The 26378-nt window shown below is 39.7% G+C and overlaps 1 protein-coding gene across 4 annotated transcripts in view; it reads right to left on the bottom strand.

Moving 5' to 3' along the window:
- The window catches only part of FAM21 (Family with sequence similarity 21), a 1354861-nt gene that overhangs the window by 1287028 nt on the left and 41455 nt on the right, over positions 1–26378 (bottom strand). For all 4 annotated transcript variants that reach the window (XM_090388854.1, XM_090388862.1, XM_090388870.1 and 1 more), the window contains exon 2: positions 7815–7934. In XM_090388854.1, the coding sequence (XP_090244980.1) occupies positions 7815–7934 (120 nt within the window). The remainder of the gene's footprint in view (positions 1–7814; positions 7935–26378) is intronic.

Raw genomic sequence — 26378 nt, 5'->3', positions numbered from 1 at the left:
CTATATTCACACATGAGGAGTTATTCAGGGAGGGGAATGTCAGAGGTGAGCTAGATGATTTTGTAATAACTGAGAGGAAAGTGAAGGAGAAATTGCTGAAGATAAAACTAAAAAAGGCACAAGGAATGGATGGGATCTATCCAGTTATATTAAAGGAGGCAGCAAAGGAAGTAAGCAAACCCTTATCCATAATTATTACAGCTGCTTTGGACTCAGGGGATGTACCCATGGACTGGAGATGTGCAAATGTGACCCAAATTCACAAAGGAGGATCAAACAGCAGCACAAGTAATTATAGACCTGTTAGTTTAACTTCTGTTCCAGGAAAATTAATGGAGGGACTGGTTAAAGAAGCACTGCAGGATCATCAAGACAAGACTTCAGTTAGAGCTCGGACACAGCATGGTTTTGTTAAGGGAAAGTCTTGCCTGACCAATCTGATTGGATACTATGATGTGGTCACAAAGGAACTGGATGCAGGGAATAACTTTGATATCATATATTTGGATATTAGAAAGGCTTTTGATACTGTTGCCCATGGAAGACTGCTGAACAAATTGGAGCAGTGTGGCATTGGAGGCAAATTTCTGCTTTGGATAAAGGGATGGTTGAGTGGGAGAAGACAGAGAGTGGTAATCAATGGACACTGCTCATCGTGGACTACTGTTATTAGTGGAGTTAATCAGGGTTCGGTGTTGAGTCCATTGTTGTTTTCTGTATTTATAAATGATACTGATGATGGTATATCAAGCTTAATGTACAAGTTTGCAGACGATACGAAGGTCGGCAGGGTTGTTAAGGACACTAATGACAGTACCCTGCTGCAACAGGATCTAGAAAAGTTGAGCAGATGGGCTGAGAGGTGGCAAATGAAGGTTAACATTGACAAATGTAAAATACTAAATATGGGAAGCAGTAATCCCAGAGTAACGTATGAACTCTGTGGTACTACACTGACAGTGGTAGAGAACAAAAAGGACCTGGGGTAATTGTGCAGGTAGATATGAAGTTTTCTGACAGTGCAGACGGTTTGCAAGAATAGCTCATGGTGTGTTATCTTTTTTTTTTTTTTTTTTTTTTTTTTTTTGGCAGTTGTTGGTGCATCGGCTTCTGTGGCCATAATGCACCTCCCAAGATTTTTGCAGTACATTGATCCAAGCCCGAGTCGGGATTCGAACCCGCGACCTTTGAGTTGTCAGGCAGGTACTTTACCCACCCAGCTAGCCCGGTCGGCGGTGTCTTGTCAATGATATATACAGGAATTTTTCTAGCAGGGGTAAGCAGGTTATTATCCCCTTGTATAAGGCAATGTTCAGGTCACACCTTGAGTACTGTATAGAGGTGTGTAGGCCTCATTTTAGGAAGGATGTAGAGCTGTTGGAACGAGTACAGAGAAGGGCAACAAGATTAGTGAATGGAACAAAGGGTTGCTCTTATGAAGAAAGGCTTAAGTTTTGCAAATTACAGTGTCTGGAGACTAGGCACCTGTGAGGTGATCTGATTGAGGTTTATAAGACCTTGAATGGTTTCAGCATGCTCAATGCTGATGGGATTCTTCCTCGTGCTCACGTTAATCACCTGAGAGGACATAAATTCAAATTAAGGAAAGACCGATGTAGGATAGATGTGCATAAGTTTGCCTTTAGCCAGCGGGTGGTTGGTTGGTAGAACAGACTTGCATCCTTTGTTGTGGAAGTTGATAGCCTAAATAAATTTAAGGCTGAATTGGACAGGTATTTGGAACGAATGGAGGGGTGAAATGGGAGCATTTTTTTCTTCTTTTTTTTTTTTGGCTGATGCTGCATAAGCTTGCTTTCTTGCATCATATGCCTCTTCTAATGCTAATGCTAACTTAGATTCTTCCTTGAGGAATATTTTTTTAATGGTATATAAGCATTCAAAGCTTCTGTGATTAGTGTTTTAAAGGTATACCATAATTCAATTGTATTTGCTCTGTGAGATATCTACCCAGTTAATAGAGATCCCATGTAGCACCTTAAGCCTTCATAATTTCCTTTCTGAAATTATAACCCATTCCTTTGCATTTAACTACTGCTACCTCTCGTTCCTCATCGTCCACGGTAGAACTCCATTACTGGTTCTTTACTGTCAGCCCTATTATGTCATCTGGTTCATGGGTGACGACGAGGTCTCGAGTATTCTTTTCCCTAATTCTTTCCCTGACATGTTGATACAAATAACAATCATCTAGTTGATTTTAAAATTTTGTCCCCCATGTGGAGTTTCCTTTCCATTTGCTCCAATCAATTAGAGGCAAATTAAAATCGCTCGCAATAAGACATTGATGCTTACTTGCCCATTCCATTTGCAGGTAGAGGTTCTCATTATAATCTTCACAATCACCTGGTCTGTAGATTACTCCCATTCTCATTATACCTTTGCTTCCACCTATCTCACACCATACAAATTCTGTACTAGAATGCGAAACGTCTTCCCTGACTTTAGCTACCTACTCATTTGAAACGTTTCTGCCCTCAGAACATCTTGCTAATATATTCTGTTGCAGTAACAAATAAGAACCCTTGAGGTATGTTCAAGTGTTACTTTGACCAATATCTGGGAAAGCTTTTGTTGTATTCAGGCTGCTTTTGATAAGAAGCATGGCCCCAGCACCATTTCTATCTTCGCTATCGTACCTAAACGCATTATACTGTACTTACCATACTGAAACTCATCATCCCCTATTTCCAGGTGGCACCACATTTCTGTAAGCCCTATTATGTCAGCATTACTTGCCCTAACCAGCAGTTCGAATGCACTCATTTTATTATATGACAGAGTAAAAAAAATATGTGGAGGTCCTAAAGTCTCAAAATTTTATTAGACAGTTGGACAGACAACTTGAGTAGTCAAGACCTGCTAATGTAGGTCTCAACTACTTAAGTTCTCTGTCCATTCGCTCATTTTATTGATGAAACTTCTGATAGTACCGTATAATTTCAACTACTGCTCATCTCAGATGCCCAAATTATTCGCTGTATGATTCCTTTCGCCTCAAAGGTGGTACTTGTGCATATGTCCGTTCTGATATTCCCCGTCAGAGGCTTGGCAATTTGGAATCTCCTCTCTTTGATCTTCTCTGGCTTAAAATCTCTCTACCTCATTGTGTCAAATTCATCTGTTGTTTCTACCAACCTCCCAACTCCACTAATCACTTGGAGCTCTTTGACTTCCTCTCTTTGCAACTTGACTTTCTCCAGTCCAACTTTCCTAACAGTGAGGTAATTTTTCTTGGTGATTTTAATGTTCACAACTCCAGCTGGCTTCCGTTTTCTAGTCACACCGACCCAGCAGGTCGAGATGCTGAGGCTTTTGCAATTACTAATGATCTAGCACAGATTGTTCATTTACCTACAAGAATACTGGACAATCCTAATCATACAGCCAATACGCTTGATCTTTTTCTCACAAACAACCCTTTTAAGTACACGGTCGAAGTGAGAGGTCCATTAGGCACTTCAGATCACAACTTTGTGATTGTCTCTTCTCCAACGGAACCTTTATCTCATGGCTATTCCCAATCTCGTGTTGTTTGGCATTACAAGAATGCAAAATGGGATGACCTGCGAGAATTCTTTTCTTCTTTTCCTTGGTCGGATTACTGTTTCAAAACTTCTGATGTCAACGTTTGCTCAGATTGTGTCAGTGAAATTATTCTTGCAGGAATGGAATCCTTTATCCCACACTCCACTTTAAAATCTCGTCCTTTATCTAAACCTTGGTTTTCCAATAAACGTGCTAAGGCTGTTCAAGAGAAGAATCGTAATTGGCTTGTTTCTAATTCTTCAGTTTCATTTTCTGCCTACACCAAAGCTCGCAACAATTGTAAAGCAGTTATTAATCAGTCCAAACTAGAGATTGAACAGACTAAGAGTAGAAAACTTGCTTCTTGCCCTAATGGTAGCCGAGCATTCTGGTCTCTTGCCAAAGCTATTGGCCGCAACTTTTGCCCATCTCTGCTCCCACCTCTGTCCAAACCAGATGGTTCTGTTGTCACTTCAGCCAAGGATAAAGCTGACCTGCTAGCATCCCATTTTTCTTCCAGCTCATGTATTAATGATCTTGGTAAAACACCTCCCACCATTCCCAAAAATGCTCCATTCAATGCCTCCTGTGGTCTTTCTTCAAAAGGATATCAGAAGGATTTTGATGAATATTGATGCTAAGAAAGCTCCAGGTCCTGATGGTATTTCTCCACTTGTTCTCAAAATCTGTGCTCCTGTTACTCCTATTCTTTGCCACCTTTTTTCACTTTCTTATTCCAAAGGTGTTTTTCCTTCTGCTTGGAAATTTGCTCATATCCAGCCAGTTCCTAAAAAGGGTGACAAATCCCTCCCATCCAATTATCATCCCGTTGCAATTACTTCTACTCTTTCTAAAGTAATGCAGAAATCATTAACTGCCAATTCTTAAATTACCTAGAAACCTTCCTTCTGATCAACGATCGCCAGTATGGATTCCGTCAGTGTCGATCCACTAGTGATATTCTGGCTTATGTTACCCATTTATGGCCTAATTCAATGGAAAGGTTTGGTGAAACACAAGTAGTTGCTCTTGACATCTCAAAGGCTTTTGATCGTGTTTGGCATAAAGGTCTTCTAAATAAGCTTCCATCTTATGGTTTGCGAACTGTTTTTAGTAATTGGTTATCCAGTTTTCTCTCTGATCGCTCACTGAAGGTGATAGTAGATGGCTCTCAGTCTTCTAACAACTCCACTAATGCCGGTGTCCCCCAAAGTTCAGTTCTTTCCCCCACTCTTTTCCTCTTGTATATCAATGACCTTCTTCCATTGACTGGAAATCCTATCCATAGTTTTGCCGATGATAGCACATTGCATTCAACTTTCCATTTTGAGAAACCTTGTCCTGCTCAATCAGCTTCAACTTCTCGAAAATCTGCTACCAATTCCTTAAATGCCGATATTCAGGTAATTCTCCAGTGGGGCAAAGACAACTTAGTTGATTTCAACCCTTCTAAAACTCAGTCTTGTCTTATATCTCGCAAAAAGGATTCTTCTGCTCCTATGCTTATCTTTAGTGACACTCCGATTTCTAGGCAAAATGATACATCTCTTTTGGGGATTACCCTGACTTCTAATCTCTCTTGGCACAAGCACATTACAAATATTGCTTCCTCTGCATCTAAAAAAATTGGTTTCCTCTTTCGCTCTCAGCGTTACTTTTCTTCCAAACAGCTGCTCACTCTGTATAAATTGCAAATCCGCACTGCCATGGAATATTGTTCCCACATCTGGGGTGGTGCCCCCAAAACCTCTCTCAGGCTTCTTGATTCCATTCAGAAGAGGGCCGTTAGGTTAATTAATGATTCATCTCTAACAGAGTCTCTCCACTCGCTTTCTCACAGACGTACTGTTTCTGCTGCATGCCTCTTCTACAGATACTTCCATGGGCACTGCACTGTTCTTCTGAATTGGCTTCTATAATTCCCGCTCTCTCTTTCAAAACAGTCCGAACACGTGCCGCCACCAGCCAACATCCATTTACTGTCCAACTTCAAACCCACAGAACCAACTTTTCATCTTCCTCATTTATTCATTCAACTGCCGTTTTCTGGAACAACCTGCCTTCATACGTATTTCCTGAAAATTACAATCTACAGAAGTTCAAGTCCAATGTCAACAAATATCTTCTTTCGTCTTCTCAACCTCCAACCCAAGCACGGTACTAAGTACTATAGGTTCTAATATCTCTCGTGTTTGGGGTTCACATAAAAAAATAATAATATAAAATAAATAAATAATTAAGATTTAGCGTTCTTGTGTAGTTAACTACCCTGACACACCCCTTAAAGTTATTTAAACTCGCATCCCTGACATTAACTACCCATTTGAAAGGTTTCTTCCCTCAGAACATCTTGCTAATATGTTCTGTTGCAGTAACAAACAAGAACCCTTGAGGTATGTTCAAGTGTTACTTTGACCAATATTATCAGATAAATGCAAATCTATATTACCATTGTCCCCCATAGCAGATTCCCCGAACCTTTAAGGTATACTCAACACTGGCAAAAATTCTTGCACCACCTTTGTTTAAATGTATCCTGCCTCTACAAAACAGATTCCTTCTACCTACAAGTGCGGGCCAAACTGTTAGAAATTTCCCTCCAAAAGCCTTGCAGAGTCCTTCAAGTCTTAAGTTAATCCACAAGGCTTTTAGCATATAATCCCTTCTATTGTGCATGGGCAGAATTGCAGACACAGACATTGTGATCCAACTCACAGAATTTTTTCGGCATGGTCCTATATTTGTCTAACAAATCGTCAGATCGTGCATGCTTAATGTCATTAGTCCTCGCATGGATAATAATATTCAGTTTATCCCCCCTTAAAATCTGACAGTCTGTTGGTGGCATCATTAATAGATATACCCTGGTAGATATACCCTAGTTCTAGTCCACCTATCCTTATTACAAAAAAATTTCTCATTTCCTTGACAATGGATTCCTCCTAATAAAACTAACTCCTTTTGAACCAGAGTAGTTTGCACTTGCTTATTCTGCTCTAGGGCCCCAAATCGGGAGTGCCTCACTTGGTTACTTATGATTACGTTTAAAGCAGAAATTGTCCAAGCTTTGCAGCAAAATGACCTTCCTCAGCACTATGCATTCACTTGTTCCATGTTGGCTTAAACTGATGAAGACAAGTAACACCTAAAGAAGGTGTCTGATGAAGCTACTTTCCACATATCTGGACACGTGGATTGCCACAACATTCGGATATGTGGTTCCAAAAATCCGCATGACGTTCGTGATAGCTCCAAGTTAAACATTTGGTGTGGGCTCAAGCATGATAGTGTGATAACTCCATTTTTTTTTTTTTTTTTTTGTGTGAAGAGCATCACAGGAAATATTAATCTCGACATGCTACAGCACTGCAATCCTTCACCTGCAAGAGTTGCAGCCATTCATCATTTTTCAACAGGATGGCACACCTCCACACTGGAGTGCAAATGTTCATCATTTTCTGGATGAAACGTTTCCTGGTAAATGGATGGTGCATTGTGGATCAATTGCCTGGCCTTCACGCTTCCCCTGACATCACACCTTTAGACTTCTTCCTATGGGGCACCTCATGTATTGTGTACAAAATACCCATTACTAACACTGAAACTCTTCACATAAGGATAACTGAGGGAGTCAAGCCTGTGAGTGTTGATAAGCTGGCCTGTACTTGGCAAGATGTGGAATTTTGCCTTGATGTTCTAAGGGCTTCTAAGGGGGCACACATTAAGGTGTACTGAATGGTGTATGAAGAACAAACTTTTGGAGTTACATAATAATCTGAATAAGACCACACTGCTCTATATCTTTTGGTTGTGCCAGAATTATTTAAAATAGGAACCCCTGTGTGTGTGTGCATGCACGCATGCACACACAAAGCTCTTTATAGTGAATTCCCAGGAGAATGATAAAAATTGGTTATTATATTGAAATGACATTATGCTGACAGTTCATAAAATGTTACAAGCAAAGGGGTCAGGAAAGTATATCCCAAGGATTTTTTTGGCCACAGCTGTCCACACTTACTGAGATGGTTTTAAACGAAGTTCACTGCTACGGAACTGATCCATCATTCTGAATTTCCTTGACAGATAATAAAGGATCAGAATATCAGAATTCTGATTCTGATTCAATAAAGAGTGGGATATTTTTACTTACTAGTGCGGCTATTATAAGAAATAATTATAACAACACCTGCTAAGAAAGTATTTAACCTCTAATAAACATCATGCTCATGTACTTAAATGATTTACAATAAAAAAAATAAACATACTCCAGCATCACCAGCTAGTGTCCAATTTGTACTATTCTTTCTCATTTCATTTGTAGTCCATGCTCTTTCCCATGAATTCGATGTATCATCAATGGGCCAATTCTCCTGAGTCATTTCAAGCTATAAGCAAAGTTTAATAGAAAGTATATTTTAATCTGTCAAAGCTAAATTACTGCTCTACAAAATTCCATTAAGAAATCAATATAATGCATTTTTTTTTTTTTTTTTTTTTTTTTATATCCTTAGTACTATTAGAAGACAAAATGCACAAGACAATTTATCAGTTTAGATAATTTTATACAATATTAGTGTAGATACACCATAGTTTACCTATAAATTTGACCTACACATGTAGTATAAACGCATTGTTTTAATTGCATCTCATATCGTGGGTGCCTTCACAATGACGATAGCTGGTATTGCGCTACTTCGAATAAATAACGCTTCTCTAGTAGAGAAGACTACTGTTATTTATTTTCAGTGGATACCACCCAGACTATCATTTCAAAGCTAGTTGGCTTCATCATCGGTGGGATAGAAGGTATTTCCACAATGAGAGATGCCAAATGGTTTATTCACCATCTGGCATCTCTCATTGTGGAAATACCTTCACAACCGTGATGGCATGTTGCATTACCAGAGTGGGTGAGCAGGTACCCTGGTAATGCAACATGCCATCACAGTTGCGAAGGTATTTCCACAATGAGAGATGCCAAATGGTGAATAAACCATTTGGCATCTCATACCACCACCCAGACGATCTTCAAAACGATCATCTGGGGTGGTAGTATCCTTTGAAAATAAATAAAAGCAGTCTTCTCTACTAGAGAAGCATTATTTATTTGAAATAGTGCAATACCAGCTATCTCGTTGTGAAGGAAGCCACAATATGAGATACAATTAAAACTATGCCTTTTACACTACATACGTAGTTCAAATTTATGGGTAAACTATTGTGTATTTACACTGATATTATATAGTTAATTACCTAAACCCATAAGAAATCATGCCTTTTGCATTTCGTTTTCTATTACAGGTTTATGCACTGATATTATATATAAGGATATAATATGCTTAGTACATACAGAGTTGTTAAAATTAAAGTATCCCAATGTAGAGGGCTCTGGAGCGAGTTCTAAGGCTTGCACTGAAGAGAAATTTGGACAACAGGTACAATAAAGAATGCGGTCGTCATTTATTGGAAAAAAAAATAATTAGTTACAAAATTTGTCACTATATGGCACTGTGGTAATACAAATCACTTGAACAGCACTACAATTGTTCAATGTGTCCTTCATTTTGGTCAGCAACAGTTTCCATTCGAAGAACAGCATTTTCTACAGCAGAACTTAACGTGTCAACTGGAATAGCCAGCATGACTTCTAATGCTGTCCTTCAGATGTGCCAGAGTTTAACATCCTGCCCAATACACCTGGTTCTCCAAAAACCCTACAACCAGAAGTCGCATGGGGTGAGGTCCGGTGATCGGGGTGGCCAAGATGTCTAGAAACAATGGCTGATGATCCGTTCATCAATAAAGTGTTGCCATAGCAATCTTTGGACACAACGGTGGATGTGGGGTGGTGCACCATCTTGCATGAATATGGTATCCTGAAGGAACCCTTGTTGTTGCAGCTGTGGTATTGCGAAATTTGCCTACATTTCATAATATCGCTGTCCAGTGACAGAACAGGTGCAGGATCCAGTCAATGTTACCTGTTCAAAAAAATATGGCCCAATCATGAATGTGGCCATAAATCCACACCACACTGTCACTTTTGGAGAATGCAATGGGACCTCTTTGATAACTCGAGGGTTTTCTGCTGCACAAATTCGACAGTTGTGTGTATTCAGTTGTCCATTTAAGCAGAAGTGGGCTTAATCACTCCAAAGAATATTCCATGGCCAAGTGATATCCACTGTCATTCGCACCAGAAACTGAAGTGCATATGTGAAACGAATATCGGCATCATCATGCTTTAGCAGCTGTAGCATGTGCATCTTGTACGGATAGTACCGCAACGCCTGAACCATAGCCACCATCTTCAACACGAGAGGAGTCCACTTGTTTTCGACCTCTACCTGGTTGAACACCAAGATGTCCTGTCACTTCAAATTTCGCAATCATTTTGCGGACAGCACAAACAGTCATAGGTCCACACTTTATGCGCTTCTGATGATGGAATTCTCTGATAGCCGCAGCTGCATTGTTGCTATTCTGATAGTACAACTTCATTAATAGCACCTTTTCCTGCAACGTTGTTGACATTTCTGCTGTAGTGCAGGCAAACATCTACTGTATGATTTTGAAGAGACTGCTTTGCTTTTATATGTACAGTACAGTACAGCTGAGTAGTGGCGCTGTGGCAATAACTTACAATTAGGAAAATAAAGTAAGTTATTTGCATAATCGTAATTAAGATAGTTACATGCCATAGAGTGGAAAATTTTTGTAACTAATTTTTTTTTTCCAATAAATGGCGAGCACATACTTTATTGTACCTGTTGACCAAATTTCTCTTCAGTACGAGCTAGAACTCGTACTGAATAGAAAATGTAGAGGGCTCTGGAGCGAGTTCTACTAGCTACTATAGGGATACTTTAATTTTAACAACCCTGTATAACAAAAACAGGACAAGCACAATGAAATGAACAAATTTATACAAAATTTCTCTGATACACAATAACATATTTTCAAACAGGCCTATGGGGCTGGGAAATTCCATACTGCAATAATTACACTCAAACACCAGCCAAGCAATTAAAAATATTGTTCACTTGTTTTCGACCTCTACCTGGATTTTTAATCGCTTGGCTGGTGTTTGAGTGTAATTATTGCAGTATATAACATACTGTCAACAATAAAGGCATTTTTGAGTTTATTATTTAAAAAAATAATAAAGTAGAATAGGCTAATCCTCGTGCTAAAATATTTATGGACAGCAGAATTACCATATTTCCCAGACTAAAAAAAAAAAAAAATTTAGGACCATAAGGAGCATCCAGTTTTAAAGTTAAATTTTGATAAAAATATTTTATTGCATCCATCAAAAACAAAATTCATAAGTGGTTACCAAACAAAATATCAGTTTCTAGAATCACAAAAATTTGCTGATAAGCCTTCGCTACTAATACTATGATCTGAATGTTCACTTTCTTCAAAGAATGCATCATCTTAAGTGCTATCACAGGCACTGCTGACTGTATATTTCTTGAATCTCTTTGGATATTTGGAAGAAGTGGAGTATTTACTGATCTTATCTTTGGAACAAAGACTGAGTTTTTGTGAAACATGCAAAAATCCACACTCCCATATGCTAGGTGAGAGCAATATTAGAGTCTGATCTAAAAACAAATTCTTGCTGCATGCAACTAGTATACTTTTAGACCATACGATGAAGGAAAAAGTTTAGGAAACATTTTCCAGGGACAAAAGTGTCTTGTGATCAGGAAAATAGGTCCACACCTTGTTCATAAGTTTTGATGAAAACTGAAGTTCGGTGCAAATTTTAAAACTAATTTCAAAAAAATTACTGAGTAACTCTGCTTCCAGAATGACATGAAAACCACAAGCCCTTCTCTGTTTAGTGATCATAGATTTGCTGGTAATTTTATTTATTTTTTAATGAAAACCTCAAACACAAGAGCATTAGCAAAGGCACAAGATGCAAGAAGGCAAACTTATATAGCATCAGCCGAAAAAAAAAAAACAGCACATGCCCTTCTCATTTCACCCAATCCACTCACTCTAAATGTCTGTCTAGTTCTGCTTTGAATCTATTTAAGCTATTAACTTCTACGACAGATGTAAGTAAGTTTGTTCCAGCAATCAACCACCACTGGCTAAAGGCAGACTTACACACATCTATCCTACAACTGTCTTTCCTCAATTTGAATTTATACCCTCTCAGGCAATTATTCTGAGCAAGAGGAAGAATCCTATCAGCATTGAGCTGTTTGTTTGTTTGTTTGTTATTGGGCTTTTAGGAGCATTAGCAACTAAGGCCATATTGCTCCGGGGATATGCAGTGGTCATTCCCTGACCTTTCTGCATCCTCCGTATTTAGTGGGCACGGGCTCGAGCTCCAGTTTAATCAAGAAGTGTGTGTGCTACAAACTTCTGCTCCTGCCCACCTGGCTACGCATCAGCATTGAGCATGCTCAAACCATTCAAGGCTTTATACGTCTCAATCAGATCACCTCGCAGATGCCTAGTCTCCAAACACTGTAATTTGCAAAACCTTTCTTCGTAAGAGCAACTCTTTGTTCCAATCTTTAATCTTGTTGCCCTTCTCTGCACTCACTCCAGCATCTCTACATCCTTCCTAAAATGAGGCCTGCAGCACTGTATACAGTATTCAAGGTGTGGCCTAACCAAAGAGAAAAGCAAGTTTTTTAGATGCAGAGGAAGCAATATTTGTAATGCGCTTGTGCCAGAGATTAGAAGTCAGGGTAATCCCCAAAGGAGATATATCATCATGCCTAGAAATCGGAGTGTCACCAAAGATAAGCATAGCAGCAGAAGAATCCTTTTTGCGAGATATAAGACAGAACAGAGTTTTAAAGGGATTGAATTTTATCTCACTGGAGAATTACCTGGAGATCAGCATTTAAGGAATTTGCAGTGGACATTCAAGAAGTTGAAGCTGATCAAGCAGGGCAAGGTTTCTCAAACTGGAAAGTGGAATGCAATGTGCTAATCATCGGCAAAACTATGGATAGGATTTCCAGTCAATGGAAGAAGGTCATTAATATACACGAGGAAAAGAGTGGGAGAAAGAACTGAACCTTGAGGGATCACCTGCATTAGTGCAGAAGTCAGAAGACAGACAGCCATCTACCATCACCCTCAGTGAGCAGTCAGAGAGAAAACTGAATAACCAATTACAAAAAACAGTTGGCAAACCATAAGATGGAAGCTTGTTTAGAAGACCTTTACCTATATGCCAAACACAATCAAAAGCCTTTTGATGTCAAGGGCAACTGCTTGTGTTTCACCAAACTTTTCCATTGAATTTGTCCATAAATGGGTAACAACATAAGCCAGAATATCACCAATGGAACTACACTGACTGAATCCATACTGGCGATCATTGATCAGATGGAAGAATTCTAGATAGTTTAAGAGTTGGCAGTTAATTGATTTCTCCATTACTTTAGAAAGAGTAGAAGTAATTAAAATGGGACAATAATTGGATGGGAGGGATTTGTCACCTTTTTTAGGAACTGGCTGTATATGAGCAAATTTCCAAGTAAAAGGAAAAACACCTTTAAAATAAGAAAGTGAAAAAAGGCGGCAAAGAACAGGAGTAAGTTCAGGAGAACAAGTTCAGGTTTTGAGAACAAGTGGAGAAATACCATCAGGACCTGGAGCTTTCTTAGCATCAAGATTCGTCAAAATCGTTCTGACATCATTTTGAAAGAAAGCCACAGGAGGCATTGAATGGAGCGTGCTGGGAATGGTGGGAGGTGTTTTACCAAGATTAATACATGAGTTGGAAGAAAAATGGGATGCTAGCAGGTCAGCTTTATCCTTGGCTGAAGTGACAACAGAACTATCTGGTTTTGACAGACGTGGCAGCAGAGATGGGCAAAAGTTGCTGCCAATAGCCTTGACAAGAGAACGGAATGCTCTGCTACCATTAGGGCAAGAAGCAAGTTTTCTACTCTTAGCCTGTTCAAAATCTAGTTTGGCCTGATCAATATCTGCTTTACAATTGTTGCAAGCTCTGGTGTAGGCAGAAAATGAAACTGAAGAATTGGAAACAAGCCAATTACGATAATGCAACATTCTTTTCTTGAACAGACTTAGCACATTTATTGGAAAACCAAGGTTTTTCCAATAAATGTGCTAATAAAAGACGAGATTTTAAGGTGGAATTTGGAATAAAGGATTCCATTCCCACAAGAATAATTTCACTGACACGATCTGAGCAAACGTTGACATCAGAAGTTTTGAAACTAAGGAAAAGAAGTAAAGAAATCTCGCAGATCATCCTATTTTGCATTCTTGTAATGCCAATCAAGATGAGGTTGTAATGCCAATCAACATGAGCCATGAGATAAAAGCTCCATTGGAGAAAAGACAATCACCAAGATGATTGGGATCTGTGGTGCCTAAAGGACCAATCACTTCAACTGTATACTTGGAAGGGTTGTTTGTGAGGAAAACATCAAGCATTAGCTGTATGGTTAAGATTGTCCGGTATTGTTATTATTATTTCTGGCACAAGGGCTATGGCTAATAGGGCTATATTGCACCTATCAACGATATGAAGGTCAGACATGATTCCTATATATCAGGAGTGGCCAACTTAATTTGTGATGCAACCTACTTTTTTCCTTCAAAATGTGCCGCAATCTACCATCTCAAAAATTTCATTGCACAAGGTGCACAAATCGAGGGATGACTGTATATTTAAAATTCATCGTGATCGACCGAAATTATATCTGCAATTGACTTGTTGGCCACTCCTGCCATATATCATTGACAAGTGTCAATGACCTGCTCGGGCAGCCCGTCTGCACTGCTCAGCGAACTTCATATTTGACTGACAATTAACCTCAGGTCTTTTTCATTCTCCACTTCCCTGAGTGTAGTAACACACCGTCAGTATGTTTCTCAGGGGTTACTGCTACCCATACACAGTGTTTGGCATTTGTCAATGTTAAACACCAGTTGCCACTTCTCAACCCATTTTTCCAACTTATTTAGATCCAGTTGGAGTAGCATACTGTCATTACCAACCCTGCCAACCTTTGTATCATCTGCAAACTTGGACATTAAACCTGATATACCTTCATCAATATCACTAATAAATATACAAAATATACAAAACAACAATGTGCCCAACACCGAACCCTGGGGAACTCCACTAATAACATTTGTCCACGAAGAGCAGTTATTTTGTTATTTGGTTTTTTTTTTTTTTGTTTTTTTTTTTTTTTTTTTTTAGGAGCATTAGCAACTAAGGCCATATTGCTCCGGGGATATGCGGTGGTCATCCCTGACCTTTCCGCATCCTCCGTATTTGGTGGTGACGGGTTCGAACCTCGGTCTAATCAAGAAGCGTGTGCTACGCACTGCTGCTCCTTCCCACCTGGCACGAAGAGCAGTGTCCACTGATTACCACTCTCTGTTGTCTCCCACTCAACCATCCCTTTATCAATGTAGCAGCTTACCCTTGATGCCATACCTCTCCAATTTGTACAGCAGTCTTCCACGTGCAACAGTATCAAAAGCTTTCCTGAAATCGAAGTGCATGATATCAAAATTATTTTTGGCATTCAGTTCCATTGTGACCATATCATAGTAAGCAATCAAATTTGTCAGACAAGACCTCCCTTTGACAAACCCATTCTGTGTCTTAATTATTACTGCAGTCTTGTCTAGATGATCCTGCAATGCTTCTTTAACCAGTGATTCCATTATTTTCCCCAGAACACAAGTTAAACTAACAGGTCTATAGTTACTTGTGTCACTTGAACCTCCTTTGTGAATTAGTGATACATTCGCACACCTCCAGTCCATGGGGACCTCCCTCTGAGTCCAAGGAAGCTCTCATAATTATGACTAAGGGTTTGCTTACTTCAGTTACTGCCTCCTTTAATATAACTGGAGAGATCCCGTCCACCCCAAGTGCCTTCCTTATGTTTAACTTCAACAATATCTCCTCCACTTTGCTATCAGTTATTACAAAATCACTTAGCTCTCTGTTAGCATTTGATAAACTTCTGGCACTCCCCTCATTTGTGAACGTAGATGCAAAATACTCATTCAGTTTATCAGCTACCTGAGCATGATCATTAATAGTCGACCCATCTATGTTAAGTGGTCCAATCTGATTCATCCCTTTCCTTCTAGAGTTTACATAATTAAAGAACTCCTTGCTGTTTTTCTTTGCATCCTTTGCCAAAGATTTTTCATAATCTGCCTTTGCCTGCCTAACCTCCTTTGTGACTTGATTACAAGCTAGTTTATACTTGCCATAGTATCGCCTGATACTTTATATGCATGCCATACATTCTTCTTCTCTGTCACTAGCCTCATTAATTCATCTGACATCCATTTAGGCTTAAACCTTGAATAGTATTTCTTAGTTGGAATGAAAAGCTAGTAGCCTCCAAAATTAAGTCCCTGAAGGTTTCCCATTTAGAATTCACTGTTGATAACATCATCAGTTGGTTCCACTCTACAGAATTTAAAAACTGTCTGAGACCACTGTAGTCACCTTGATGAAAGCAAAAGCCCTTCCCTTTTGCCTTGATGGTAGTTACACCTTTAATTCCCACATCAATACATTGTGATCACTGTCGCCCATTGGTTCCTTTATCTGCAGATTCTTAATGCATGAAGAATCACTACTGATAATCAGATTAAGAGTTATATGTATATATAGATTTATTTATTTTTATTTATTTATTATTTGTGAAATAATAAGAAGAGTTTACCTCAATATAGTATATATTGTCTCAATATTGTCTGCTGACGAGGCTAGTAGGGGCCAGACGTGTTCAAAGCCGCTAAGTGGATTTTTCTTATTTATTGATTTGAAATTATTGTTTTTCTAAAACTTTTGATTTAAATTTAGTAGTATAGCATTATTTTGTGATATTTCTGATTAATCTGGTGTATTTATTCTTTACTTGGCCTTGTAATTGCATAAAAGTATCGGTAAGGGTATCAAATCCACGTGTTACAAGTTACAACTCCGCTGAACGAGAAGTTTTTTAGCCATATATAGCCGCTTATTGAATATTTTTTACATAAAATTATTTTTTGTAAGTAGCTTATAGACCTAGTAAGGATCGTTAGTTTATTCTGAATCGAGACAGCGAGATTTGAGAGTTAATTAATACTTAAGTGTCCATAGATTACCGTTCGTAAATTCCCGCCTTTGTCTTTGTCATACAATGGTTATATATCGAACCTTGTTAGCGTTAGTATAGTATAGGTTATAATAGTTTCAGCGATCGGTAAAATCTATTAAACTTGATGAACTTCGTTGGCATTTAAATTGCACTTTAACTAAATACATATACCGACTTAGATTACAAACGTAACATAATAAATTAATACATAACTGATACGGAAGTTATATAAAGGGAACTCGGAGATAGTTAATACTTGACACTAAAAAATATATATACCATTATAACTGTGTTGGGAGATAAGTTAGGGTTATAAACTGAAATTGAAATTTTATTTAAATTAAAAGTAATCATGACTCAGACCAGAGCAGCAAAACAAAAGGCTCAAGCTAATGGAAGTGCTGTGGCTCAGAGGAGAACTGAGGGGGGCAGTTGCCTTCTGAATCACAGCCTTCTAAAATGCACAGCTTGCATGATGTTTGTGGAGCATTCAGGTACGGGACATGATATTGCCATGTGGGATGTCTTTGTGCGTGCGCGATGCAAGGAGTGTATCGAAATCAGGCAACAACTCAGCGTTATTATGGGCCTATATCAGAGCTTGAAAGACAGGGTGGATGCCCTCGAAGGATTAAAAGTGAGGGGCCCATCAAGCTCTCAGCTGCTCACACCAACGAAAGAGCTTCCACTTGGGCATCACGCAACACAGCCCCAAGGCAGAATGCGCTGGTCCCAGAGGAACTAGTAGTTGTTGGTGACTCTATTGTCAGGGAAACGGGCCACATGCTTTGTAAAAAGGATAGGCGGAACAGGACCAGGGTGTGTCTGCCAGGGATAAAGGTTGATGATGTTGTAGAGCGGATATCATCTTTTAAGGGCAAAAAAGGTGACATAGTTGTACACGTTGGCACTAATGATATCAAGAGTAGGAGACCGGCAGAATTGCTTAACAAGTACAGGTCACTATTGAAAAAAAGCCGTGAAATAGGGTTGAATTTGAAAGTGTCTGCAATTCTGCCCAGACACGATAGGAGGGAGTATATGATGAGAGCCTTGTCGATCAATTCGGCCCTGGAAAGATTGTGCAAGGCTCAAGGGGTAGAATTTTTTTCAGCCTGGACTGTACTTGTTAACAGGAGAGATTGCTTCTACAGGGATGGAATACACTTAAATAGAAAGGGTGCAAGAATATTTGCTGATGCTATCAAGGCACTGTTAGGTGGGTCGGAAAACTGCTAGCTTGGGGGGAGACAAAGACGAATAGATCAACAGTAGCCACTGCCAGAGGTGAAAGAGATTCTTGCACTGCTTCTATTGGAATGAGCAGAAGCCTGAAAAACAAGATTCAGGATATTTCAGAGACTGCTGGGAGTCATTGCGGTACAAGTAAACACATGGGTTGTGTTAGGGTAGCTAAGAATAGAAATAGGTGCATGTATACTTGCGTGTACACCAATGCTAGGAGTTTAGTAAATAAATTTGATGAATTTGAGGTATTGCTCAAAACATCAAAGGCAGATATTGTTGGGATATCAGAGACTTGGTGTCACACAGATATAAGGAATGCAGTACTGGAATTTGGGGAGTACAACGTCTACAGAAAGGATAGACTGGATAGGAAGGGAGGAGGGGTTATGCTATTAGTTAAGAAATACATAAAATCCAAAGAAGTGAAGCCAGTGGACATCGCTGGACAGTGCAGTGTCGAGTCAGTTTGGTGTGACATAAGCATTGGGAGATCAAAATTGAGAGTAGGAGTGTGCTATAGGCCTAATGACTCTGATGAGTATAATAAGAAACTGTACAGGGAAATAGAGTGGGCCAGTAAATCAGAGAGTCTTATAATGGGAGATTTTAATTTCCCAGATATTGACTGGAGTTTGGGGGCTGGTCACTCACACACTAGCAAGGCTTTTGTGGATTTATTGGATGATTGTTTTCTACATCAGCATGTTCGGGAGGCAACTAGAGGGAGGAATACTCTTGATTTGATTATCAGCAGTGATTCTTCATGCATTAAGAATCTGCAGATAAATGAACCACTAGGTGGCAATGATCACAGTGTGCTGAAGTGGGATTTACTCAAAGAGGTAACTACCATTAGGGGTAAAGGGAAGGGTTATTGCTTTCGTAAAGGCGACTACGATGGACTGAGACAGTATTTAAATTCTATACAGTGGAACCAACTGATGATGTTACCAACAGCAAATGCAAAATGGGAAGCATTCAAAGAACTTATCTTGGAAGCTACTAGGCTTTACATACCAACTAAGAACGGCCTCCGTAGCCGAGTGGGCAGGAGCGAGAGTGCAGTAGCACACGCTCTTTGAGTAGACCGGGGTTCAAGCCCCTGACTGCTGAATACGGTAGATCTGCCAACACGCACTGGACCAGCGTGGCAGATTATAGTCCATTTCCCTCAGCATGAATCGTTGAGGAGGCTTCCATCCTGCAGTGGGTTGATAATGGCTGCACTTTACTTTACTTTTTACCAACTAAGAAATTTTGTTCAAGGTTTAGGCCTAAATGGATGTCAGATGAACTGATGAGGCATATGGCAGAGAAGAAACATGCATGGGATACATACAAATTAACACATAACACACAGAGCAAGTCCGAAACCCTGCGGCACCTACAGCAGCATACTGGTTGCATGGCCAACCGCCTCCCCCAGCTGCCAGCTAAGGACCAAAGAAGAAGAAGAACACATAACACAGAAGCCTATGATAGATACAAGTTGATCTGTAACCAAGTTACAAAGGAGGTTAGGCAGGCGAAGGCAGAGTACGAGAAATCTTTGGCAAGGGATGCAAAGAAAAACAGCAAAGAGTTCTTTACTTATGTAAACTCTAGAAGGAAGGGGATGAATCAGATTGGTCCACTTGATAACCGATGGGTCAACTGTTGATGACCCTGCTCAGGTAGCTAACAAACTAAATGAATATTTTGCATCAACATTCACACATGAGGAGTTATTTAGCGAGGGGAAAGCCAGGGGTGTATTCAACTCTAGCAGTAAGCTAGAGAATCTTGTAATAACTGAGAGTAAAGTGGAGGAGAAACTGTTGAAGATAAACACAAGAAAGGCACCTGGGGTGGATGGAATCTATCCAGTTATATTAAAGGAGGCAGCAGAGGAAGTAAGCAAACCCTTAGCCATAATTATGAGTGCTTCCTTGGACTCAGGGGAGGTACCCACAAACTGGAGATGTGCAAATGTGACCCCAATTCACAAAGGAGGATCAAAGGCTGACACAAGCAATTATAGACCTGTGAGTTTAACTTCTGTTCCAGGAAAATTAATGGAGGCACTAGTTAAAGAAGCACTGCAGGATCATTTAGACAAGACTTCAGTTATAGCTCGGACACAGCATGGTTTTGTTAAGGGGAAGTCTTGCCTGACCAATTTGATTGGATACTATGATGCAGTCACAAAGGAACTGGATGCAGGGAATAACTTTGATATTATATACTTGGATCTTAAAAAGGCTTTTGATACTGTTGCACATGGAAGACTGCTGCACAAATTGGAGCAGTGTGACATTGGAGGCAAATTGCTGCTGTGGATAAAGGGGTGGCTGAGGGGGAGAAGACAGAGTGGTAATCAATGGACACTGCTCATCGTGGACTAATGTTATTAGTGGAGTCCCTCAGGGCTCAGTGTTGGGTCCATTATTGTTTTCTGTATTCATAAATGATATTGATGATGGTATATCAAGTTTAATGTCGAAGTTTGCAGACGATACAAAGGTAGGCAGGGTTGTCAAGGACACTACTGACACTATGCTGCTGCAACAGGATCTGGAAAGGTTGAGCAGATGGGCTGAGAGGTGGCAAATGAAGTTTAACATTGACAAATGTAAAGTACTACACATGGGAAACAGCAACCCCAGAGCAACGTATCAACTCTGTGGTACTACACTGACAGTGGTAGAGAATGAAAGGGACCTGGGGGTGGTTGTGCAGGCAGATATGATGTTCTCTGAGCAGTGCAGATGGGCTGCAAGAGTAGTTCATGGTGTATTGTCAATGATATATAGAAATTTTTCTAGCAGGGATAAGGAGGTGATTATTCCCTTGTATAAGGCAATGGTCAGGCCACACCTAGAGTACTGTATACAGGTCTGGAGGCCTCATTTCAAGAAGGATGTAGAGCTGCTGGAACAAATACAGAGAAGGGCAACAAGATTAGTGAATGGAACAAAGGGGTGCTCTTACGAAGAAAGGCTTAAGTTTTGCAAATTACAGTGTCTGGAGACTAGGCACCAGTGAGGTGATCTGATAGAGGTGTATAAAGCATTGAATGGTTTGAGCATGCTCAATGCTGACGGGATTCTTCCTCTCGCTCAGAATAATCACCTTAGAGGGCATAAATTCAAATTGAGGAAAGACAGATGTAGGATAGACGTGCAGAAATTTGCCTTTAGCCAGCGAGTGGTTGGTTGGTGGAACAGACTTCCATCCCATGTAGTGGAAGTTGATAGCCTAAATAAGTTTAAGGCTCAGCTGGACAGATATTTTGAACGAACAGAGGGGTGAAGTGGAAGTGGGTTTTTTTTTTTTTTTTTTTTTTGGCTGATGCTGCATAAGCTTGCTTTCTTGCATCAAATGCCTCTACTAATGCTAATGCTAATGCTAAAACAGTCATTCCAATAAATCCACAATGCTCGTGTGCGAGTGACCAACCCACAAGTTCCAGTCAATATCTGGAAAGTTTAAATCTCCCATTATAAGACATTCTGATTTACTGGCCCACTATTTCTCTGCATAATTGCTCATTATACTCATCAGATTCTTTAGGCCTATAACACACATTTATTCACATTTTATCTTTCCCAGTGCTTATTTCACACCAAACAGACTCAACACTGCATTGTCCACCAACATCAATTGGATGCATTGCCTTAGATTTTATGGGTTTCTTAACAAACAGCATAACCCCTCCTGACTTCCTACACACATTGTACTCCCCAAATTCCAAGTCTGCACTGCTTTTATCTGTGTGACACCAAGTCTCTGATATCCCAACAATATCTGCCTTTGATGTCTTCACTAGCACTTTAAGCTCATCAAATTTATTAACTATACTCCTAGCATTGGTGTACATGCAAGTATACATGCACCTGTTACTGCTCCTAGCCACCCTAACAGTCCATGTATTTACTTGTTCCACTATGACTCCCAGCAGTCCTGGAAATCTCCATTACCTTGCTTTCCAGTCTGCTGCCCATTCTAATAGAAGAAGTGCAAGAATCACTTTTGCCTCTGCCTGCAGCCACTGTTAACCTTTTAGTCTGTGTATCCCCCCACGCTAGCAGTTTTCTGACCCACCTAACACTTGCACCCTTTCTTTTTAAGCGTATCCCATCCCTGTTGAAGCAGTCTCTCCTGTCAACTAGCACAGACCAGGCTGAAAAAAATTCTACCCCTTGAGCCTTGTACAATCTCTCCAAGGCCAAATTGATTGACAAGGATCTCATCATATACTCCCTCCTATCGTGTCTGGGCAGAATTTCAGACACTTTCACATTCAAACTAACTCGCGACTTCTTTTCAACATTGACCTGGTCCTGCTCCACCTATCCTTCTTACATAGTATATTCCCCATCTCCCTGACAAAAGAGTCACCAACAATAACTAGTTCCTTTGGGACCAGCACATTCTGCCTTGGCGATTGCCTGTGTTACCTGATGCACAGGAGTGAGCTCTGTCATTGAGCTGGGCAGGTGAGAGCCTGATGGGCCCCTCATATTAATTTCTTCAAGCGCATTTACCCTACACCTCAAGCTCTCATAGATGCCCATCAGAACGCTGAGTTGGCACCTAACTTCTTGACACTCCAGACACCTAGCACAAGCAAAGGCATCCTCCTTGGCTAGATCATGTACTGTTTTATAAAGGTTAGCAAACATTTCACATTTCGCACATTTTTTGAGACTGTGATGCATTGGAGAATCGCCACCTTCGCTTCTCCCCCGAGCCACAGCACACTCGCTACTCTGTGGTCTTTGCTTCGCAGCTCTAGTCTGGGTCACGATTTCCATTTAAATACAATTTAATTAACAATAACATTTAATAAGATTAATAATATTTTTGATTAATTGATAATACTATAATAAGTTAACAGATTCCTAATACAGTGCTTCGTATTACGCTATCTAGTTTAACTTTATACCTTATGCTATCAGTTCGAGATATATATACGTTAAGCTATTTCTTATCGACTACAATATGGCAGCTAGTTCAACAATATTGGCGCCAACAACGGGAGTTGTAACTTCCAAAATCGCTGGTCAAATTCAAAATAAGAACCTAACGAATGCTACTAAACCTATTTAATATCTCCGTAAAATACAATGTACTATGTTAAATAACGAAGAATATGTTAAAAATTAAAAAATACTTATCCCCTTACAGCAGCCAAAAATCCGCCATCCGTGACAGTGGATTTTTGGTAATTCTTACGTATGTTGAGGAATTCTATATTTTTGGATTAACCGGGAAATCAATTATCTCAATTTTAGGAAATCTATTATCTGGGATTTGTTTTTTACCATCTATCCCAGGAAATCGAGAGTCTACTGTATATTACACTTTTTTTTGGATGGATAGTTGGAGAATATGTTTTAAGGCAAGCTTGATGGCACATAATTCAGCTGTATTAACTACTGCATTCAGTGGGCAGGGAAACAGAGATGGTGTTAGAGGGAAAGACGGCTGCAGTCCCGACTCCACTTTCAGAATTTGATCCATCAGTGTATACTTTTGTGAAACGTGGATAATTTTTTGTGTGAACAGTATGGAGCTGCTGTATATTGATATTTGCAAGTGAACATTTTCCCCAGTTTAGGAAATAGCTCTCACAGGATGGTTTAATAGAAGACCTTGGAGGACTTTGCCAAGATGTATATTCCAGGTTTGTGGTAATGCCTGCAATCTGATGCCAGTAGGTTGAACTGCTCTAGGTTTATTTCTATAGTGCATTGAGAACTTTTTTTTTTTATGAGAACCCCAAACACGAGAAGTATTAGAACCTATAGTACTTAGTACCAGGCTTGGGTTGGAAGTTGAGAAGACAAAAGAAGATAGTTGTTGACATTGGACTTGAACTTCTGTAGACTGTAATTTTCAGGAAATACATATGAAGGAAGGTTGTTCCAGAAAATGGCAGTTGAATGAATAAACGAGGAAGATGAAAAGTTGGTTCTGTGAGTTTGAAGTTGGACAGTAAATGGATTTTGGCTGGTTGCGGCACGTGTTTGGACTGTTTTAAAAGAGAGAGAGCGGGAATTATAGAAGCCAATTCAGAAGAACAGTGCCCATGAAAGTATCTGTAGAAAAGGTTTGCAGCAGAAACAGTACGTGTATGAAACACTCTGGAGAGACTCTTTTAGAGATAAGTCATTAATTAACCTAACTGGCCTCTTCTGAATGGAATCTAGAAGCATGAGTGAGGTTTTGGGGGCAGCACCCCCAGATGTGGGAACAATATTCCATGGTAGGGTGGATTTTCAATTTGTAGAGTGAACAGCTGTTTGGAAGAAAAGTAACGCCAAGAGCGAAAGAGAAAACCAAGTTTTTTAGATGCAGAGGAAGCAATATTTGTAATGTGCTTGTGACAAGAGAGAGATTAGAAGTCAGGGTGTTCCCCAAAAGAGATATATCATCTTGCCTAGAAATCAGAGTGTCACCAAAGATAAGCACAGGAGCAGAAGAATCCTTTTTGTGAGATATAGACAAGACTGACTTTTAGAAGGATCGAAATCAACTAAGTGGTCTTTGCCCCACTGGAGAATTACCTGGAGATCGGCATTTAAGGAATTGGTAGTGGATATTCGAGAAGTTGAAGCTGTTTGAGCAGGGCTTCTTGAACTGGAAAGTGGAATGCAATGTGCTATCATCAATAAAACTATCGATAGGATTTCCAGTCAATGGAAGAAGGTCATTAATATAAAAGAGGAAAAGAGAGGGGGAAAGAATTGAACCATAGGGAACACCGGCATTAGTGGAGATGTTAGAAGACAGAGCCATCTACCATCACCCTCAGTGAGCGATCAGAGAGAAAACTGGATAACCAATTACAAAAAACGGTTGGCAAACCGTAAGATGGAAGCTCGTTTAGAAGACCTTTAGGCCAAACACGATCGAAAGCCTTTCATATGTCAAGAGCAACTGCTTGTGTTTCACTGAACTTTTCCATTGAATTTGTCCATAAATAGGTAACATAAGCCAGAATATCACCAGTGGATCGACACTGACAGAATCCATTCTGGCGATCTTTGATCAGACGGAAGGTTTTTAGGTAGTTTAAGAGTTGGCGGTTAATTGATTACGTGGAACTGTGGATCATTAGGTATTGGGGTAATGGGGGTGAATAGTCAGACTTTGAATTTTGGCCCCATAGTTCAGGAGTAACATCTTTCTCCTGAGGCTGAGCAGTGGTTCATGCACTTTGATATAAAGACTTAGTACTGGCTATGATCTATAAGCACCTACAGCAATCCTGAGGGCAGAATGTTAAATAGGGGCAAGTTGTGCTAGCATGCTTTCCCTAGCAGAATCATACACTGGGGCACCATAATCAAGGCAAGATATGATTAAGGCTGTATACAAGTGAAGTAAGGTGTAACAATCTGCACCCCATGATGTAGAAGAGAGCTCGTAGTAAGTTCTTTTTTTTTCTGGCAAACAGTCCATAGATGTTTGAAGTATTCTGAAAAGTTCGATTTATTATCAAAAATTACACCAAAAAGACGAATGCTGGCCACAACATTGATAGGTCGATTTCTTAAGTGAATTTACGGATCTGGGTGCATCTTTTGTTTGTTACAGAAATGAATAACACTTGATTTCTGATAAGACAGTCGGTAGCCATTCTGTGCCATCCACAGTTAGATATTATTAATTGATGTTTTCAGTTGCCTCTCAATAAAGCTCATGTTTTGCAAACTTCAAGATACAATCAGGTCATCAGCATAAAGGTATGAATTCACTGCATTGGGAATAATTTTGGTCATCTGATTTATTCTTATAGCAAAGAAGGTTGCACTAAGAACACAGCCGTGAGCAGGAGCAGATTAAGGTCATTTGAGGCCCCGGACGCAGAAGAAAATATTGGGCCCCTTAAAAAAAAAGAGAGAGAGAGAGAGAGAAAATAAAAATACATGTTAACCATTTTTTTAAATAAATAAAAAATATTATGTACTATTAATGTTTTATTTCCAATAAAATTTGAATATAATATATGTATAATATAATTAATAATAGCATAATAATAATCACAAAGTTTTGAACTAATATGTTCAACTAATTTGTTGGGGTTTTGCGTGGGCCCTTCAGAAGTCGGGGCCCGTGGCGCCCGCCGTTAAATCCGCCCTCTGGCCCTCCTTGTATATATGTTTTGGAAAGGACTTGAAAGGTCCTCTGCTGTAGGAAATTCTGTATAAAGTAAGGTAAGTGACCTCTCAGATCCAGGGAATGAAGATCTCTCAGGATACCAAAATGCCAAGCGGTGTCAAAGACCTTCTCTATATCGAGACATGCCATGACGAGATCTTTATTTTGGATATATGCATTCCTGATATTTGTTTATGCTTTGATCATGAGAACCACGGATGATCAGTTTTTTCTGAAACCAAATTGATTATCGGATAACATATATCGGGAATCTAGGTACCATGTTAATTGATGGTG

Source organism: Mastigoproctus giganteus, chromosome 2 (genome assembly GCF_048544385.1).
Source record: "Mastigoproctus giganteus isolate SK-2022 chromosome 2, ASM4854438v1, whole genome shotgun sequence".
Taxonomy (NCBI): domain Eukaryota; kingdom Metazoa; phylum Arthropoda; class Arachnida; order Uropygi; family Thelyphonidae; genus Mastigoproctus; species Mastigoproctus giganteus.
This window is presented reverse-complemented; position numbering and strand designations above follow the sequence as displayed.